Here is a 16,957-nt window from a genome sequence, read left to right on the forward strand (position 1 = left end):
GGTAATCCACGTTCCAAAATTCGAATCTCAATGACGGCTCGGAAGTTCTTAATTGCCGAGAACATAAAACAAATTTTTCCACAAATTATTAGTAAAAAGGATTTTTCTTCACTTGTGAAGATTTCCAATCACACATTAACCATTTGGAATTAACATCGTCCCTCACGTATGCTTAAAAATAATATTTGACCGGGGAAAACATCTGAAAACCTATCACGAGCTTCTAGAATCCATTGCACGCAGAGTCGCCGCTGTATTGCTTTCCAAATGTGGACCAACAGGCTTTTAAGCAATTGATCATTATGTTTTTTCTCATAAGTGTGTAAAAGATTTTACCAATTGTTGAATGGCAGTTTATTCTGGCTATAGTAACGCATTATTAATCTGTGTCGCCTACCAGGATAACTGTCTAGGCCTGTACAGCACACGTCTTGGAGACTCATTCAAACCCCAGACAGGTGAGCCCAATGTTGCGCCGCTACTGCCGCTGTTAATCAACGGACGACCGCCTTCAGTAACATGAAATGTATTCGCAGTAGCGATTATGGGCAACCATCAGCTGTATAATGGAATGATTGTAATTGTCGTTGTACGGAAATTACTACAGATCAGAACAAAGCAGACTAGCAGGTGGGCATTATCTGAAGCTAATTCCACAGGTTCGAATACTGTAATGCGCTGGTGTCCCCCTCATACCGCAGCACTGCAGTTACTGCAACTGTCAGCCTGTGTCCCAGCTCGAGGTAGTTCCTGCTTATACGTATATAGGACGAAATTAGGCCTCCCTCGTGTGTGTGTGTGTGTGTGTGTGTGTGTGTGTGTGTGTGTGTGCTAAGAGATTCCTCCTGCTTATTTTTCGTTCAAATTCCATGAGCCGTGAACAACAGCTACGTCTCCTATCCCTAGTCTCAACAACTGGTTTATCTCGCAGTGTGTTTGCCGTTTCAACATGACATTGCCTTATCTGCCCGCCTATGAACGCCTAATGCTATTAGTTTTCTTTGGCTACGTGGTCTATAGCTGGGCTCGTGATATGGCTTACCGCCACACACTGCCTTTGCTATTTCATCATGGAACTGCTTCATCTGCCATCTTGGAACGTCGTAGACGGCTGGTTTGCTTTCGGCATTTTCCCAGAGTAGCTTATGATTCTTTTCTTTGTTGTTCCTGCTGCCTCTTTTCCTCTTTCATTGACTAAGCGTATCAAACTTAGTGAACTGAACGATGCTTTATCGAAAATTGTATCAATAATATGTGACAACTTTGCTTCTTATGCTACACGCAGTTTGTACAACAGAAATGAGTAGTGGTTGCTTCTGTGAGGGCGCGCTCGCACGCGATCGTACTGGCGCCACTTCTGCGCGCGTTCCATCGATTCTAGCCCTCGTCGTATCATCTTTGCTTGGTTGAGTGTTACCTTTGGGGCTGTGTAGTAAGGAGTGGTGTATGGAAGACGGATCTGGACGGGTGTGCCTGATTACCCTGCGTAATGACCGATGCAGAGAGTTGAAACCGTTGACCGTTAGTCTGTAGGTGCCCTCCTTTACCTGCAGCGTTTACCGTTGCTTCGGGTGAGCTGAGAGGGCAAAAAGCGGCTCTCGTCGCATGTATCGTGGTTACGAAATACATCAGTTAATTGTGGTGGCCTAAATACGCCGAGGTGTACTGAACCTCTTGTTAGCAGCTACCAGCAGGAGGGCAGTATTATCCAGTCCATACTTGGAGTCCTGAAGCTATTGTCCTCCTTCGCATTTATGTGAAATCATGTACGAAGACTATTCAGTAACTGCTCTACTTAAAGACTGTTAATTCTCGTGCGGTGCTAGCTGGCCAGGTATCCGGTTCTTTTATGCCTTTCAGTAACACCTTTTGGACCTGTGTGTGTCAGTCTGGAGGTTTCTGTAAGTGCCAAGCTAGTATTTTGCAATGGTAATCTGGTTCCTGAAATCACTGTTATCATTATTCGATACTACTGAGTGTGATTTTTCTTTGTTGTAGACGTTATGGCCTTCTTTCAAATGACTTTGTACATTTTTCCTTGTTATTTCTAGGAAGGTTAACTTGCAATGTTTATGAGCGGGGCGCTCCTGTGCTAAAGTTTTAATAGTTGGTATACTTGCGAATAATTTTAATTGTCCGTTTAAATACTACTGTGTATATTAATTTCTGTCAAACGTGTCTGCTGTTTGTCGTTTGGTACATGTCGACAGCTTTGTATAGGCAGCTGTTGTGCTGGTCCGATGCAGGAACGCGTCTTCCATCTGCTTCGGCGGCTTTCCCGTCAACGCACGAGGCCTAGGTGTTGGCAGGTCACACACGCTTCTGCGGATTTCTCATTTCCACCTCAAGCTGAGCAGTTTATTGCCATTCTTTTGGTATCATGACTTTGGTCATTTTGAGAAAGTAATTTGGTCAGTGTTTCTGTTGTTGTAAGATCATTGTAATTCACATGGTTCAAATGGCTCTGAGCACTATGCGACTTAACCAACATTATAGGTACTTGTGTCCAACGTTTGCCTCGGAGCAGGTCTTGAGCATACTGTTGCAGTGGAGAAATGGTTCAAATAGCTCTGAGCATTATAGGACTTAACTGCTGAGGTCATCAGTTCCCTAGAACTTAGAACTACTTAAACCTAACTATGTACATTACACACATCCATGCCCGAGACAGAATTCGAACCTGCTACCGTAGCTGTCGCGCGGCTCCTGACTGTAGCGCCTACAGCCGCTCTGCCACCCCGGCCGGCTGCAGTGGAGATGTACGCATTTTAACGCCCTTTATTTGATGTTTGTTGAACTTAAATTCAAGTCCTGCTGTGGGGTTAGTCCAAAGTTGTGCTGTTAGACGAGCAGACGCAGCCCTGCCGCCCGTTTATTTCATCGATTGTTCGTAATCGGTGCGTGTGAATTCCTAAGGAACCAAACTGCTTAGGTCATCGGCCCCTAGACTTAAACTCTACTTAAACTAACTTACGCTAAGAACAACACACACACCCATGCCCGAGGGAGGACTCGAACCTCCGGCGGGAGGGGCCGCGCACTGCGTGACATGACGCCTCAAACCGCGCGGCCACTCCACGCGCCTTTGTAATCGGGCCATCACTGTGTTGCACCGTTCACATGTTCTTAAACTACCACTTGTAATTATAAGTATAGTGCAAATGTCATTATGCATTGCGATATTACTTTAAAAACCTCAATTATCTGTGTTAATTTAACGAGATTCTTGGTAACTGTTGGTTGGCTTATGAGAGAATTGCTATTAATTTTTTATTTTTATTTATTTATTTATTTTTTTCTTGAGGTGAATGATAAATGACGCACGGAGTTGGCCCACCCTTGCACATGTTTTCCTTAAGTTAATCCCGATCCTTGCTCTGAGTCTCAAAAATATCACACGACATGAACAAGACATCCAGCCGTGGGCCAGAGAGAAACAAGAGAAACAGTAAGCGTACAAGAATCCTTTTCAGCACCGGTTCTGTGCGTAATTTACCAGCTGTCCATATAAACCGTAAATCTCTTTCCAGATTCTTTGCAGCATCATGACGTCTCAAGATTCTTACTTGAATGGAGACGAACTGTGGCTCACTTACTTGTGGGAAGGTTTTCTCTGCAAACGCCGGCGCTGTTGATAAGAACATCGACCCCTCCTAAATTCTCTTTGATCCATTTGAAGGCGCATAGAACATTCTCCTCGCAGGTAACGTCACATTGCAACGGATAGAGCGTACCCGGAGCGTCCTTCAGTTCTCGAGCCTGCAAGAAATAAACGACAGATTTGTCGAATCTGCACGAGACAGAAGAAAAAAAATCATTAGGAGATAGATCAAGTGTATCATTTAACAAAATTCCAATCTACACAAGTGAGTGTCGTAACTACATGAACAAAGGAGCTGTTGCCAAGAAGGATGATAATATTTTTGTTTCTCTCCCCAGACCCTCGGAATTCGCGAAGACAGGTAGCCTCACTTAACTTGATCATATGTGTAAAGAAACTTACCATAGTCATTCAATGTTAAGCTTTTACCACTGACTAATCGAATTAAAGCACCAAACAGGTAACAACCAAAAACTTACATTTTCATAATTCTTCAAAGAACTTAAAGCAAATCAGTATGAGAAATAAACAATTTTTAGCACTTCAGTTGGTTATGTGTTCACTGTTGTACTTAGTGCACCAGAGACTTAAAGACCAGCTCTTCACCTGAACAGTAACCACAATTCAGATAGGATATCTCGCCGGCAGCTGTGACCGAACGGTTCTAGGCGCTTCATTCAGGATCCGCGTGACCGCTATGGTCGCAGGTTCGAATCCTGCATCGGCCATGGATGTGTGTGATGTCCTTAGGTTAGTTAGGTTTAAGCAGTTCTAAGTTCTAGGGGCCTGATGAACTCAAATGTTAAGTGCCATAGTCATCAGAGCCATTTGAACCATTTTTCAAATAGGATATCGACTATGTCAGGTGTGCCGCTCTACTGGAAGCCACATGCCCTGCTCTTAATCTATTGATGGTGGAAATCTTCCGCTTTAGACTAGAATTGTGGGGAAACAAGGGTGATGTGGTATGTGCTGTTAGATACTTCGGCCCCAGGTAGTCTGAAGTTGATGGCGCAACATAACGACTCTCTTTCAGGAATCTATTCATAACCTTCCATAAAAGGAAGACGTATGGACAACTTATTACAAAATATAACAACGTAGCAACATATCAGTATCACGTGCTGTTCCTGATTTTGTTCTGTTCATTGTGAATGCATTATAAAAGAAAGACAGACACAGCCATAACACAAAAACAGACATAAAGCGAAGTAGCAACGGAAGTAATAGTGGGTTCTTCACTGAGGGACACCGCTAATAAATATGGACTAAATTTCATGACACTATCACTTTCTCTGTCGAACAATGAAAACTGGTTACCCCAATCTAGCTACATCTACTGTTTACAACTACACTGATGGGAAAAATCGCAATATCAAAAAGTGATTAATGTAGAGTAATGAAATTTACGGAATACATTTGTCTAGTTAACATATTTAATTGATTAACATTAAGAGGTCATAGGTTAATGTAAGCGCGAGATAAACCATTCTAAATGTGAAATTTTTGTACACTGATAACCCGTGTAGCCACCAGACTGTCGAATGCAAGCATGCAAACGCGCATCCATTGTGTTACACAGGTGCTGGACGTCAGTTTGTGGGAAGGAGTTCCATGCCTATTGCAGTTGGTCGGTCAATAAGGGGCGGTTAATGCTGTTGGTGGATGACTCTGGAGTTTTTGTTCGATGACGTCCCATATGTGCTCGATTGGAGACAGATTCGCTGCTCCAATTGGACAAGGCAACATGTCGAGTCTTTGCAGAGCACGTAAGAGTAAAACAGCGGTATGTGGGCGAATATTATCCTGTTGGAAAACAACCCTGGTCTGTTATTCACGAATGGCGGCACAACAAGTCGAATCACCAGACTGACGAACAAATTTGCACCCAGGATGCGTGGGCTGTTCACGAGAGAGCTCTTGCTGTCGTACGAAATATCACCCCACACCATAATTCCAAGTGTAGGTCCATGTGTCAAGCATGCAGACAGGATGGTTGCAGGCCTTCAGCTGGATTCCTTCTTACCAACACACTAAGGCAGAACCAACATTCATCAGAAAACACAACAGACCTCCACTCAGCCCTCCAACGAGCTCTCGCTTGATACCACTGAATTCGCAAACGGCAGTAGTTTAGGGTCAGTGGAGTTCACGCTATAAAATGTCTGGCTCGGAGCTGTCCTTGGGGTAATCCATTTGTAACGGTCTGTTGTGTCACCGTGGTTCAAAATGCTGCTCAAATGACTGCTGAAGATGCAGTGCGATGTGTCGGAGCCATACTCCCAAACAGATGGTGTTCCCTCTCGGTAGTGCCCCGTGATCGTCCAGAGCCCGGTCTTCTTGCGACCGTACATTCCCGTAACCACCGCTCCCAGCAGTCATGTGCTGTGGTTATATCCCTGCAAGTCCTTCTGCAGTATTGCAGAAAGAACCTCCAGCTCCTCGTAGCCCTATTACAGGACCTCGTTCAAACCCAGTGAGGTGTTGATAATGGCGTCTTTGTCCCTGTAAGGGCAACGTTGACTAACATCAACTCACCGCGTATAATCTCAAAGATAACTAACCATTACGACCGCACGTATTTGAAGCCAACCCATTTTGGCTTCTCATAATTGTACTACTAGCGAAAATATTAAGTGACAAGGGCGAATTGTGAATCGACATCATCTTTAATATGAAGACACACGCTTACCATCTTTCGTTTACGTCGCAAAACTCCTTGGTGTTGAGATTTCCGCCAGTGTATAGGACCACCTCTTCATCTGAGTAATAATCGCAATTTGAATAGGATTTTAATTATATCCGTTTTATTGGAATCTAAGTGGGTGCTCTTAACCCATTAATGGTGAGAATTTTCTTCCCCTTCAGACTAGAATCTTGGGGAAGCAGGGCTGTTGTGATACGTGCTAATAGATGGTTCTGTACCCAGATTCGTTGAAGCTGATGTAGCAACATAACGTTCACCATTCTGCCGTTGTCTCAGCTAACTGCAGTTGGTATTTGTCATAGTGAAGATGAAATATTAAAGTCTGTAGCAGTTGTTGCTCCTGTCGGGCAACCAGAGCAGCGCGATATTCACTGAGTCTTCGATTTATGGAGTTCTTGCGATGTAGCAAGATATCTTAGGAGGTCCTGCGCTAAATAGTTCGCAGTTTTTTCTCCAAACAGACCTGGCAACGGGCAAGAGAGTAATTATGGAATCGGTACGTATCAAGAGTCTGCCGACTTGTTTCATATTGTATGATCTGTCAGAAAGGAGGTAACATAGGTGTTAGCCCGGATTTTTCTGTGGGTCCCAGACAGAAGCGGCACATATTTATCTTTGCCAAGTACACAGCTTCTACAAGGATGCCTCATGTCGTCGAGCCCCCTGTGAACAACTATTTGCCAGGCTTTCCAAAATCAGTATCATTTGGACATGGTTGAGTCTCAAGTCGCTTGTATATATCGCCGCTTTGCTAACTTCATTATCTTGTACTGAATAACGAACGCGAACTGGGATATCTATTGCTTGACATCAAATTACCCCAGTTCAGGGTATATTCATATTGGATATATGTATACCACGAACGTACAGGAAAAGACTATGTACAGCCCGAGCATTTTGCTATGAACTGGAGCCAAGCGGACTGTCTAAAGCAGAATCTTCGCCAGTTCGGTGCAGGGCTTACCTGAAGAATCCACGAGCTACGGAGACTCGTACAGTTATCCCAGTGTCCACCAAAGACCAGAAGCGGCCAAGAGGGAAGAGAGGGCATGTGGAACACATTTTGTTGAGTGTGACTCGAAATTCCCCAAGATCTCCAGATAAAAATTCGTAATCTGAAAACCCAATAACTGAAACCGATGTAATATCAAATATGGGACGTGAGGTTCCTGAAGTGTTAGTTGTCATCTGCCGGAGCGAGAGCTTCAAATAACTTTCACATAACACTAGAATCTCCGTTCAACAGTAAAGGGAATGTATATGGCAAAGTTGGGACAGAAACTCTCCTCGTTGTTGGGTGCGCAAAATTATTAGGTTAGGTGAAATGCAAATAAAACGTAACTGCTAGTACACACAGACGAAAGTAACTAACGGTGGTCCAGTTAGCCTGATAACTGCATGCTTGCACAAGGTGTCAGCATTAGACGCGCCGTTCTTAAAGTCATTCAGCATAGCCTAAATAGAATTACACGGATGCAGCTCAACTATACCTTAGCAGAAAGGGGCTACTTTCATACAGCTAGTACAAACCAGGAAATGTTCACTTACATTATCGACTGTGAGAACAAGCATTCTTGTAAAGTAATGTTAAACCGCTCATCAGATAACTGCTCCGAAAAATTAGTTTCGCAACAATCACGTGAGAGATACAGTTTAGCGCTGCTGACAACAAGTAAAGTAGATCATCCTGAGTCCGCCGACAAAGAGACAGTGATTGGCGAACATGGTTAGCGATGTTGGTCACCAAGAGAAAACATTCCAGAATCATAGACGAGTTGTGGCTGATGTTCAAACTCACTATAGATCTCTACGTAGCTAATAAAAATATGATGATGCCCTGTTTTGGTTAAATAGTAAGCCTACATTCTGAAATTGCTGCAAATTGAATTTTGTTACACCCTTGCTAAGGAACAAATACAGTATCACTTAATACAGTCTCTGACTTATTGGCTCTCCATGCTCTTGCACTGTTTTGCATGATACAGTCGTAGGTCTTCTCATTCGTTGTCAGTTCCCGTCAAAGTTTACAGTATACTGATCACGTAGACTCTACCGACAAGATGTTTCGGTTTGGAGGGAAATGATCGATTCAGTAATTCAGTTTGCAGTAACTGCACAGCTCACTCTTGTTTTCACATCATGCAGGGGCTCTTGACGTAATTGCTGAAAATTTAACAGAACTCCAAGGTCGGTTATTCTTAGAGTTCATGTTTCCAACCTATTAGTCACGTGGAATGTACCGCTGTTAATATTCCAAGTAAGAAATGTTATTTCCAGCGCATGACATACATTGTCCCTCCAAATTTCTCTCCGATAAACTACCGTAGTTAAACTGTAAGGTCATAAAACAAAACATCGGTTCTTTGTAATACAAATATTACATAGCTTACCAGAGATGTATGACGCGTGCTTTTTACGAAGTTCAAGCCCGATTACGGTTTGGAAATTGTAGTATATTCCTAACAGTCCTATAAAATGATCGTCGGCAGCTGAAAATGCATACGAAGAAACAGCGACATCTCACGAAGAAATAAACACCACTATCAGTAGCCAGAGGAGGTGTAACAGTCTTATCGCAGGTTATCACTGCTCCTTGTAACGTTCTTCTTGCAAACTGAAGTCATGGTCCAATCAATGTTAGGTTGTACTGCTCATGTGCAGGATGCTATGACCGTTTCACCTTGAGACCACCTCTTTCCACCATTAAGGTGTTCATATGTAGCATCAGTCTACTTCCCTCCAGAACACACAGTTTCATTGATTTCGGTCTGTGCACGTTTCATGGTATTCATTCGTAATATTTCGTAATATTTCTAGATTTCGCAATTTTACATATTCCATATAGGTAAGAAAAGGGGGTCGCTACACTTTCACCTCCGTAATTACAACTACTTTTCAAGATCATCCAACCACCCGCTTCCCCCATCCGAAATACAAACACATGGATCATTGTATATAGGAAATGTCTTAGGATTTTTGGTAGGTTAGCGATTACTAAATGTTTTTGTACTAAATCTGAAGTACCTTTTGCATATACGTTCACACCAAGAAAATAACTCATTCCTTATTTTTTATAGGTGTACTTTTAATAATTCCCAATTTAATTTTTAGCTTATAACATAGACCTGCATCTTCATCATCTATTTCTTTCTCCAGCATGTAACTTGACAAATACAGAGAAATACTTTCTGGAATTCTAATACATACAAAATTTTCTTCCTGTAAAATACTAATTTTGTGGTTTCAACTATTAGCTCCGTTTCTTTCTGCAGTTCCTCTAGGCGAGAAGATTCGAAGATTTTAATTATTCCTCTTATTTTTTCCATTATACTTTTGGTAATGCATACTACATCTTCCAGTGTGTGTGCCGGCATCTCCTCGGCTCCACATTCTTGGGGGAATTCAGTATAGAACTTCAGTGGTAGGACAACCTTCGTTCTGGAGCACATTAACTGATATCAAATTGATATGCAAATTAAGTCGTGACAGTTCACTTATTTATGACATAAGCCTATTGTTCTGCTAGGTGGTTTTTCATGTAATCTCTCCCCCTTCCCCACCCTCTCCCTATTGTTCTGTTAATTGCTTTATGGGGGCTGATTTATGACTCCCTGAGGGTAATTCATCCTTCTGAGAAATCTCTCACACCTCCCCCTCCTCGTCCTCCACCCCTCCAGGAAATCCCCTCAGGATACAAACACTTTCGATATCTAACTAAGGGATTAATAAATTAAATTGAACAATTAATTAACCTCTCCTCCTCTGGGAAAACTACCAGCTGCCTTTCCCTCCCCCAGATCCCTTCGCCTCCCCCATCTGGAATTAGGAGAAATAGACTTAATTGATTGTCCACTTGACAGGAATCGATTGGGGCGTATCGAATATTTTTAAATAATTTATGGCAGGCAAGGGAGTATGTGTGACATAGTTATTTATTCCTTTAAAGAATCTGTCGGGAAATTTACTGTAGTGTATGTAATACTGGTTCTTTAAACAGTTTCTGGATGACAAGACAGTATGGAATTTTTAAACATTTATGGCGCTATTTTATTGTGGTCATACATTGAATACTGTCATGAAACACTCATCACACATAGGGGCAGATTGTCCTGAAGATTTATGGCGAAAAAGCTCTCGAACACGTCACTGAATGTGGGACCAATCTCACTGCACAGTGCGTGCCACAAGTCAGGAACCGTCGCAACTGTGAGACCGCACTAATCCTCTGCAAACAAAGGATCAGGCAGTGGCATCCCTTTCAAAATTGATACCAGACTCATTTCTTGCCTCTCTCTCCCTCCTCCCCCCACCCCTCTCTCCCACAGCGTTTGTTTCAAGTATTACTTTCTGTTTATGTGAACTAAAATATGCAAGCACACGCAGACCAAGATGTCCTCCCCCGACCCCATTTCATCCATCCCTCGATGCCCCCACACCTACCTGGCGCTGGTGGTCGCTATATCTACTTGTCCTGACACTTCCATAGCTAGGGAAACCGGTAACAGATGGAACAAAAGCATTTGAGACGGAGTTGTTAGTGTGTGTTGTGTGCCGCACTAATCCCTTCTTTCTCCTGAAAAGACTAGTGGATACCCGGAAAACACCCAGCTGTGGATTTCTTGGAAGTATTCCCTTACTCTACTGGATTGATTTACTAATTAATTAAATCAATACCATTCATGTGCTGCCAGTTTTACCTTGTACCTGATTGGTGGATACTAGGAATGCTACATTTGGTGCGATTCGACCACATAAGTGCCCGGTTTCCAAACTCTCCTGGAGTTTTCTTCCCTTACCTCCTGTTGGTGGATACTGGGACAGTTGGGTCATTTGGTAGGAAATCCACTACTCTGGAGGTAGCTGAAAATTTCAAATTTCTGCTGAATTGCGTGCTACGACCTTAAACAATGTGTGGAGGAGTTCAATCGGTATGTATGCGCATAATACCACTATCAGGAACAATAAATTTTTCAGTCGGGAATTTGATAATGTGGTTGGGTTTTTGGTGCACTATATAATCCCTAAGTTGGTTTTCTCAGCCCACAGCGAAATGAAGAAGGAGAAGGAATGGTCTACCATGTGGCAGGACAGTAACAACAACGAATATCATCTTTCCACTGCAAGACAGAGTCCACTGGACGCTACTGAGGAGCAGTATATATATCACATAGTTAAACCGTGTTCCTATCTGCAGTAGCAGTTACCACAGTTAGGTCTCGGAGATCGCTGGAACAGTAGCAAATCCGACGCTCTCACGTCGGGAAGTCCACACGCAGCGCCCCAGGCCAGAAACCGCGCAGCACTTGTTGCCGCTGTGTACGTACATCTCAGCTACCGCGCCATGTCAGCAGCCTGACTCGGCCCACCAGACAGGAATGCCCAGCTGTGGAGGCGTCTGGCGAGGATTGGAAAGGCAGTAATTTGGAATTTATCAATACCTCCAGCGCCACTTGTTAGTGATTGATATTGAATCTTCTCAAATATGAACATAAAAATGGGATAATAGAATGAATACGATCATGAAGGCTACCCAACACATACTGAGTACTAGTTGGTTATCCACCCACCTAGAGGGTGACACGGTTTACCCCAGATGACTGGTTCATGAGGCTTAGCGATGATTTGCACCTGAATCCAGAAATGTCAATTCATTTTGACCACCGGCTACCTCTGCCAAACACCCAGAATTCAGGCAGAGTCGTCCTAAGAGACCAGTCACATATTTATCAGTGTAATTACAATTAAATATTACAATGACATTTGACAATGAACAAAGTATTGGAAATGGCTCCTGTTGTCGGCTTTGGCTCTGGAAATATCAGTGTCTATACAATTCTTATGAGTCGAAATGATTTTCCACATAAAACGTTTCATCCCCTTATGGCAATCAAAGCCTTTAAATTGAAATTTTCCGAATCAGTTCTATACCTCCCTTAAAACCAGACTTAGTTTCTTTCGTTGGACATGTCGGAACACTGACCACAGTAATCTTACACCCTAAAACATACACATCTGTGATTGTAGTTTACATGTAGTTTACATGTGTACATGTGTGGTGCGAATGTGGACAGCAGAAAAAATTATTTGATGTACACACTCGCACCAGTCGGCTGTCATTTCGCACTGCAGAGTAGCAAGCGCCCCCCCTTCCCCACCTCTTCCCCCCCTCCCCGTCCCTTCGCCACATCATCGTTTTCACATACCTTTTGTGGAATAAAGGGTCTAGTTACAATTAAATAAGTCCTCGTACCTTTTTTATAAAGGGCATTCAAATGAAACCTGGTTACTTGTGTAAAGAAACGATTTTAATAACTCAAAAATGTAGTTATACACAGCAAACACACTCAAAAATAGTCGCCAAACTATTGGCACATTTATCCCATTCGATTACATCCTTGAAGAAGCTGTCGGATCCAGGCCTGGACCCAGTCACGTATTTCGTCGTCCGTTGCGAATCGATGTCCGCGAATAGCTTGTTTTAGAGGTCCAGACACATGAAAGCCACACCGTGAAAGGTCGGGACTGTAAGGAGGAGGATCCAGCGTTTCCCACCGAAACTGCTGCAATGTCGTCTTCACCGCATTGGCCGTGTGTGGGCGGGCATTATCGTACTGGAGGATAAACGCCATTGGAAAACATGCCTCGGCATTTCGACTAAATGTTTCGTCTAAGATTCTATAACGTGGCTTGATAATGCTGGGCATTGATGGTGATTCGCTGTTCCAGGAACTAGACTAGCAGTAAGCCCTTGTGGTCACATAAGGACATCATGACCTTACCAGAACTGTTGTTCACGGCCTTTGATTTCCTTGGAGGTGCTTGCTCTGACGCTTTCCGGTTCAAAATGGTGACACCATGTTTCGTCACCTGTGACAACACGCGAAAGAAAGCCGTATTTCGTATATTGATAACGTTACAGATGACTCAAAGACAGCGCCATTCCAGTACTGCGCTGTTCGGCGGTCTCTTGGTGGGGAACCCATTGCGCACAGATTTATGGAAAGATCAAGTGTTGATGCATTATGCTGTGGGCGGTGCCCACGCTAATACCCAGTGACCGATAGAGCTCGTCCACGGTGATTCTGCAGTTGTCCAATAACAAAGCATTCACTTCCGTAACCGTTTCCGGTGTGATGACACGGTGAGCCTGTCCAAGACGACCGTCGTCTTCCAGTGACTCGCGCCACTCAACGAATCGTTTGCGCCGTTCCACGACATTTGAACGACTCATCTTACACAACCTCCATTTGTCGATACATTTCGGTAGTGGACGATAATGTTTGTGACCACCTTCTCTTTGCCGAGCACCCACGCTGGCACTATGCAACATCAAACGGTGACCACGCGTCAGTCTCTCTACCAATAGATGGCGCCACCATACCCGCAATTATACGGTGCCACATCACGTGTAAGGGAAAGGCAGACGCACTGACCAGGTTTCATTTGAATAAACCTCATATTTCCTCGTCTTCGCCACTTCCATGAAACCGTTTCGTACTTTTGTTACTTGTAAATCAAACCAACACAGTGGCGTGTTATGTATTCGGACCGCCATGCTGAAGTTCGTGTTAGTGCATTTGAACCTTATATCATGTTTAAACGCATAACAATCGTAGACCCAACACCCAGATCATACAAATTTCTCGACTAAGACATCATTGCAAGTGCTGTATACTACAGTGCGTCCAATCGGGGTTAATTTTCAAGGGCCAAGTAAACCGGTAGAAAAATGTTTGCATACAATAATGTTATCGCAAAAGTGTTTGGTATCGGCTCTAAGCACACTTTCCCTTGCGAAACACTGCACCTGTTTAACACTTTGGAGGAGATACACGCCGAGACAGATGTGATGCAGCTGGCAAAAATTAGTTTGTTATGAAAAAAAAAAAAAAAAAAAAAAGAACCCAGCGTACGGTATGCTTCGTATAATTTCAATATTGATCGAAGTAATTGTATTCTCGCACATGTAACAAACAAAATCTTTATATGACGCTGTAACAGGTTCTTCTTTTTCCGAAACAAAACTTATTGCTGCCCGTGGTGGCCGAGCGGTTCTAGGCGCTTCAGTCCGGATCCGCGCGACTGCTGCGGTCGCAGGTTCGAATCCTGCCTCGGGCATGGACGTGTGTGATGTCCTTAAGTTAGTTAGGTTTAAGTAGTTCTAAATTCTAGGCGACTGATGACCTAAGATTTTAAGTCCCGTAGTTCTCAGAGCCATTTGAACCAAAACTTATTTTTGCCAGCAAAATCAGTTCCGTCTCGAGGTGTTCCGCCTCGAAAGTGTTAAACTGGTGCAGTTTTTTGCAATAGAAAATTAAATATCGAACAGTTTCACGATAACATTATGGTGTGCAAACGTGTCTCTACCCGTTTACTCGGCTCTTGGAAATTAACGCCGAATAGAGGTACTATAGTATATTGGACTCACAATGATGTCTTGGGCAAGAAATTTGTATGATCTGGGTGTTAGGTGTACGATAGTTATGCGTGTAAACATGATATAATGCTGAAATCTGCTAACACAAACTCCAACATGGGGGTCCGAACGTGTAAGATGCCACTGTGATAGCTGGATATACAAGTACAAAAAATACGAAAGGGTTTCGTGGAAGTGGCGAAATCTAGAAAATAAAAAAGTTGCGGAAGCTTTTTAATTGTAATTACATCCTTTATTCCTCGACAAAGATGTGATAATGACAATGTGGCGTGGGATGGGGGGAGGGGAGAGGGAGTCTGCTATTTGGCACAACGACGCCCAACTGGTGCGAGCGTGGACATATAATTTTTTCTGTCGCTATACAACTATAAATGATAGTGCTGCTTGAACGTAAAGTTACTGTGGCTTATATTTCAACATGTCACCAGACTTTAGTGGGAAGTGCTCAGACTACTATGCACGTAAGAAAATTACATATGTGCAATTGTAAAGGCATGATAGATTTGACATCGGTAATTGTAATTTCAATTCACGGAAGAGAGTATAGCCGACATAGGGAGGTGATAGACTCAACTCGTAAACAGTTACATAATACAGCAAATGCAGGGGTTCAACTGGATCTGATATAGTGTACAAACAGGGCGGGCAATATGGCTGCAACAAAATGGATCACAGAACGTCCTCTCATTGGCTCCCCTAAGCAGATTCTGGCATGTTCTTTGTGGCACTATCGACAGCGTCGTATATTACAGTACACCAACACATATCGGTGATGACTTTCTAATCATTTCATCACTGGGAGCACTGTTGATCATCACATATTGCCGGAGGCCTGTGTTTTACAACACCTGTTTGAGAGAGTCTTGGAGAGGATGCAGCACTTCCCAGAAACGCTGACTCAAAATACCTACAGTCTATTCCAGAATCTGACTGGCTAGGAGACTTCAAATCAAATAATTTTTTAGAAATGAGGAGAATCGGGACACCTAGTCTGTGTGTGTGTGTGGACAAAATGTTTCATTTCACCGATTGCTGTAAGGGACAGGAAAGGTTTTATGAGGAAAATTATGTCCACTCATAACAGTGGTATATTTTGTGGACTGGCAAGACAGCCAATCCACTAGGACGGGAGGCCGAAGGGCACGCGTTTAAACTCACGCAGGCTGGCGTGAGGTCTGAAAAATGATAAGGAATTGAGACTAGCAAAAACGGTACGTAGCTTCTGGAATACTTAACTTTAATCCATAATTGGTGAACATCGGTCTGACGGTACATGCATCACAAGATAAATAGCAATTGATAATGGCGCCTTGCTAGGTCGTAGCAAATGACGTAGCTGAAGGCTATGCTAACTATCGTCTCGGCAAATGAGAGCGTAATTTGTCAGTGAACCATCGCTAGCAAAGTCGGCTGTACAACTGGGGCGAGTGCTAGGAAGTCTCTCTAGACCTGCCGTGTGGCGGCTCTCGGTCTGCAATCACTTATAGTGGCGACACGCGGGTCCGATGTATACTAACGGACCGGGGCCGATTTAAAGGCTACCACCTAGCAAGTGTGGTGTCTGGCGGTGACACCACCGTATAGATATTGAAATTTCCAGAGCCGAAGCCGTCAACAGGAGCCATTCCCAATACTTTGTTCATTGGCAAATATTATCAGACTGGTACGATGATCGTAATATTTAATTGTAATTACACTGATAAATATGTGGCTAGGACGAGTCTGCTAGCTGTCCAGTTGTTTGGCAGAGGTAGCCAGTGACAGGAACTAACTGACATTTCTGGTTTAAGGCGCAAGCCGTCGCTAAGCCTCACAAGCCAGTCCGGCGAGATAAAATCATGCCGCACTCTCGGAGGGTGAACAGCGAACTAATACTCAGTATGTGCTGGGCAGCCTTCGTGATCATATTTGAGAAAATTCAGTATCAATCAAAGACAAGTGTGGCCACTAGAGACATTGATAAAGTCCAAATTCCTACCATTTCAGTCGTCCCTAGGCGCCTCCACACCTGGACATTCCTGTCTGGTATGCCAAGTCTGGCTGCAGACCTGGAGCGATCGCTGAGACGCGCGTACACGGCGGTATCCAGTGCTGCGTGAGTCTCTGGCCTGCTGGGGCACTGCGTGTGGACATCCGAACATGAGGGCGCGCCGGCTTAACGCTTGTTTCAGCGATCTCCGACATCTAACCGTGACAACTGCCACTATGAAGT

At 43.6% G+C, this 16,957-nt stretch overlaps 1 protein-coding gene across 1 annotated transcript in view; it reads right to left on the bottom strand.

Moving 5' to 3' along the window:
- The window catches only part of LOC124612577 (dehydrogenase/reductase SDR family member 11-like), a 43,313-nt gene that overhangs the window by 16,984 nt on the left and 9,372 nt on the right, over positions 1-16,957 (bottom strand). The window contains exon 3 of the mRNA XM_047140861.1: positions 3,597-3,759. Coding sequence (XP_046996817.1) covers positions 3,597-3,759 — 163 coding nt within the window. The remainder of the gene's footprint in view (positions 1-3,596; positions 3,760-16,957) is intronic.

The sequence above is a fragment of the Schistocerca americana genome, chromosome 4, assembly GCF_021461395.2.
Source record: "Schistocerca americana isolate TAMUIC-IGC-003095 chromosome 4, iqSchAmer2.1, whole genome shotgun sequence".
NCBI lineage: Eukaryota > Metazoa > Arthropoda > Insecta > Orthoptera > Acrididae > Schistocerca > Schistocerca americana.